General features: G+C 38.7%; 1 protein-coding gene across 1 annotated transcript; it reads left to right on the top strand.

Annotated features, from left to right (window-relative positions):
• Positions 1-2,394: 2,394 nt before the first annotated feature.
• Positions 2,395-4,422, top strand: LOC117113445 (SCO-spondin-like; the record flags this gene model as incomplete). Its single annotated transcript, XM_033256785.1, has 1 exon — positions 2,395-4,422. A coding segment is annotated over exon 1 (2,028 nt), but the record flags the coding sequence as incomplete, so codon positions are not given.
• Between the last annotated feature and the right edge of the window lie 272 nt (positions 4,423-4,694).

Here is a 4,694-nt window from a genome sequence, read left to right as displayed (position 1 = left end):
CTCGTGCAGCTTAATCAAATATTATGTCATTTTAAACGACCCATTGGTATAAACACGGTAACATCAATGTATTTTTAAAAATTAGACAGCGACGTTCTCTCAGAAGTTGTTCTGTAGACGTTTATCTGTTGATGACCTTTTGACCTCCTGAATTCTGCAATGAGATTTTCGGGTCGATTCAGCCGAGACGGCCCGAGTGGAGTTTCATGTAAATGTTTCGTACGGGAAAAAAAATCGCTACCGGGGGACGGTGAGGCTATGTATTAGTAAGACTAGGCCTAAGTAGACAATTATATGTGATAGAAAGTACACTTTCGAAAGAAATAAATCAAAATAAGAAAAAAAAATTAAATAAGAATAATTCAGTTGTTGACGTACCTTGTGTAAGTATTATACAATATACAATGCAAACAATGCGGCTCTTGTAACCCTAGTCAGATGTACAGAACAGTGGTGTTTATCCATGAAAAAGGTACCTCGGGAAAGTTTGCTTTGCCAGGAAAAGGTGAGACATAATCTTATGACGTATGCATGTTCATAAATTGTGAATGTGACGTCAATAAGAAATAAAATGTTCTTTTAACAAAAATATTAATAACTACAACGTTTTTTTTTATCTTTCGTGGGGAACACCCAACTTTATTCAAACAATTTTACATAATTTCTTTATCATCATCATCATTTACATATAAAATACCTTCCTCAATAAACCTATGCCTAATAAAATACAACAAAATAACCTTGATATTTAGTAACAATATTAAAAATAAAATACAAATTTCAACTTTTCACAAAAAAAAAGGAAGAAAGAACATTGAAAATCCCAGTATATAATATGAGGCAAGTCATTAATAACTACAACGTTTGTGGGCGTAAACTCAATAACACGAATTAAGGGTAGCACCATCTCCTTGCTATACAAATGAAATCCCTATTTAATCCCTCTATCATCCTCAAACGGTTAATTCCCCAATTGGTATGTATTCAGACTTAAAATTACAGTGCCAAGCGCCATTAAGTCCACCCCTGAGATTGTTATAATATTGCATAGGGGGATTGTCACTAATCACATGAAAAAATCTCTTCTGTACCCATCGTAGGCTGGTACTCTATGTTCATTATTGATGACTGACAAAGCGTGTAATATCTATCTTGGATCCCTTCGATACGGTTATTGTTGTAATTAGTTGTTTTGTAATCTTTATGGTTTTTTTTATAATTATCGTAAAACCTCGAATTAAAGACCTTTTTTTTTGCATTAAATCACGTAAACTAATGTAGAAACCAAGCCTTGGTTGAACATGGAACTCTTCATACCCGTGGTTTGATATCAGCTGTAGAGAGACTACAGGAAGAATGCAATAGAACTCTACATAGGCCTACCCGTTCTTTAATAGCAGCTGTAGAGAGGCTGCAAGAAGGATGCCATGGAACTCTTCATACTCGCGCTCGCCAGTTAGTTAGACACGACTCATACCGGCTTTACCTTCCTAGATTGGTTTAATAGCATCTGTAGAGAAGCTGCAAGAAAAATGCAATGGAACTCTTCATACCAGTGGTTTAATATAGCAGCTGTAGAGGCTACAAGAAGGATGTTATGGAAATCTTCATACCTGTGGTTTAATAGCAGCTGAGAGGTTGCAAGAAGGATGCCGGGATTTTTACGCGAGATTAAAAAAGTGTTACGGAATACGCTTTTCTTAGCTGTATTAACTCCGCGCCTCAGAATAGTGGCTTAAGTATGGTCAGTGCAGCCAGTACAATGCACTGCGGCCCGGGGCTTTTTGGGGCCCGTTCGTTAGGCATATAGACCTATAAAATTAACTTTAAAAAAATCCTAAATTTTGCCCCAAGTAACATTAGCTTTTAGAGGCCATAATTATAGATTATATTCATTACAATTTAGGTTTACGTGCCATCAAACATTGCAAGCTTGATGCTTTGTATCTGTTAAATACAATCAAGGTTATTTTCTTCCATTCTGGTATTTACGTATGCTTTCTACCTCGGGACGATGCACTAAAATAGAAATGGTTTGATTTTAGAATTACTCGATGACAAGGTTATATGAACATCATAATTTTACTAAAATATTGCCATTTTCACTTTTACTGATTTGTACCGTGTTTTAATGTGCCTCGCACTTTTGGTACAATAATGCAGCTATACATCGTCCTGCCTCGAATGAATTGCAGTTGGTAGATGGCTTGCGGTAATCGCATGCCTCGCTGACTCGCAATTTGTCAATACTGTGCACGTGAGCTAGTGAATGGCCTGAAATAATAAACAAACAATTACATGAATTTTATTTCCTGGATTCCACATGAATAAACAGTAGGATGACTTTTCTGAATGACTGTAAACATTTATTTTGTATTTCCACCACCGTAAAAGATGGATGTCAGACATGTTGTTGTAGCTGTATCAGCGGTACTAATAGTCGGTTCTCTGTGTGGAGGTTATTTCGTAGGTAGAAAAATACATTCGTCTCCTCCAGTCGATTGCGAATGGCAAAATTGGAATCAATGGAGTGCATGTTCTCACGACTGTGGAACAAATGGAACAAAACATAGAAATCGATCGCATTTACTACAAGCTAAAGATGGGGGTATTGAGTGTGATGGAAATAATCTCGAAGAACGTAGTTGCAATTTAAATTGTTTCAATGGTACCTCATTGAATAATTACTGTAACTGTTTAAATGGATTCACTGGTAAGTGCTGTAATTGTAAAATACAAGACTGCAGAATGACCGAGTGGAATGATTGGTCAACGTGCTCACACGTATGTGGTCCTCATGGAACACAATTCCGAATTCGAACGATAGTACAGGCTCCTGAATGTGGAGGTAGTGAATGTACATCGTCACTGACAGAAGAACAATCATGTGGTCGAAAGTGCTTCAACGGTGGTTCAATCGTAAATAATAGCTGCAAGTGTCCATCTGGATATAGCGGGCAATGCTGTGAGTGTATTATAAAACATTGTGAACTGAGCGAATGGAGTGAATGGTCACTGTGTTCGCAAACGTGTGGACCTTCCGGAACACGGTTTAGAATTCGAGATATCCTACAGTCACCAGAGTGTGGTGGATTGGCATGTTCATCTATCCTTTCAGAGCAACAGCCATGTAATCGAACGTGCTACAACGGTGGCAGTTTGATTGTTTCAGAGAAAAGCTGCAGATGTTCAGATGGCTTCACTGGTCAGTGTTGTGAGATTAGGACACAGGACTGTGCATTGATTCCATGGGGCCAGTGGTCATCTTGTTCCAATACGTGTGGTCCACTAGGAAAACGATTTAGAATACGTGAAATGTTAGATAGGCCGTCTGAATGCGGACAGACAATTCTCCCTTCCTTATTGTCAGAAGACCAGCCGTGTAATCAATTTTGTCGGAATGGAGGAACAATTAGCGAAAGTCGTTACGATTGTCCAATCGGATACAATGACACTTGTTGTGAATGCAAAATACAAGACTGTGTCTTGAATGCATGGAGCGAATGGTCAACGTGTTCGGAAAGGTGTGGTGCTCTTGGAACGAGATTCAGAACACGCAATGTAGATAAGTTTCAAGAATGTGGAGGAGCCAAGTGTTCGTTTCCACTAACAGCACAACAACCGTGTAATAGAATTTGCAGCAACGGGGGCCGCTTAGTTGATCATGAAAACAATTGCAGTTGTCCAGATGAGTTCAGAGGTCAGTGTTGTGATATTAAGGTACAAGACTGTGCGATGAGTTCATGGAACCAGTGGTCATCTTGCTCACATAGTTGTAGCCCGCTAGGGAAACAATTTAGAACACGTGACATCGACAGGTCGTCGGCTTGTGGTGGGCAGACTATGTTTCCGTCTTTTTTGTCAGAGGAGCAGTCGTGTAATACATTTTGTTTGAATAGTGGGAAACTTATCGAAAATCGTTGCGATTGTCAAATTGGATACAGTGGTACTTGTTGCGAATGCAAGATACAAGATTGTGTCATGGATGCTTGGAGCGAATGGTCAGCGTGTTCTAAAAAATGCGGACCTCTCGGAAAACAGTTCAGAACACGTAATGTTATTGAGGAACACGCCTGTGGTGGAGTCGTCTGCCCCAATAAGCTTACTGATCAAACACCCTGCAACCAGTTCTGCAACAACAGCGGAACCATGAAATTACAAGAGGACACATGCAGCTGCCAAGAAGGGTTTAGTGGTGATTGCAGTCATAGTGAATGGAGTGATTGGTCGTCATGTAAAAATGCAACGCTCCAAGTTAGATCACGTGACGTCAATATGTACCCAAAATGTTCTGGAAAACAATGTAGTGGGTCGTTAACCGATGAGCGTTTGTGTGCAGACACACTTAAGTCCAAACTTCTGGTTCCAAAATGGGGAGTTGGATCATTTGGTTTTTATGCTGTGCTCGTTACCTGTGTGTTGGTGATATGTCTGTATTTTTTATGCAGGTAAATAAGGAGCAATCTACATGTTGCTTTTTTTTCTTTTCTTGTCTTTTAAATGCTTTTACATTTATACAACGATTAGATTGAAATGACAGTGTGAGAAATATCAATAATCTGGTGATATTTTGTCTGTATGCATGCAGGTACATCTACATGTTGCTGTTTTTTTTTTTGTTTTTTTTTTTTTTTATGCTTTAACATTCATACAGCGATTGGAATTGAAATGACAGTGTGAGAAATATCAATATT

This window comes from Anneissia japonica, unplaced genomic scaffold (genome assembly GCF_011630105.1).
Source record: "Anneissia japonica isolate Jap-2015-1 unplaced genomic scaffold, ASM1163010v1 scaffold287907_len70230_cov149, whole genome shotgun sequence".
Taxonomy (NCBI): domain Eukaryota; kingdom Metazoa; phylum Echinodermata; class Crinoidea; order Comatulida; family Comatulidae; genus Anneissia; species Anneissia japonica.
This window is presented reverse-complemented; position numbering and strand designations above follow the sequence as displayed.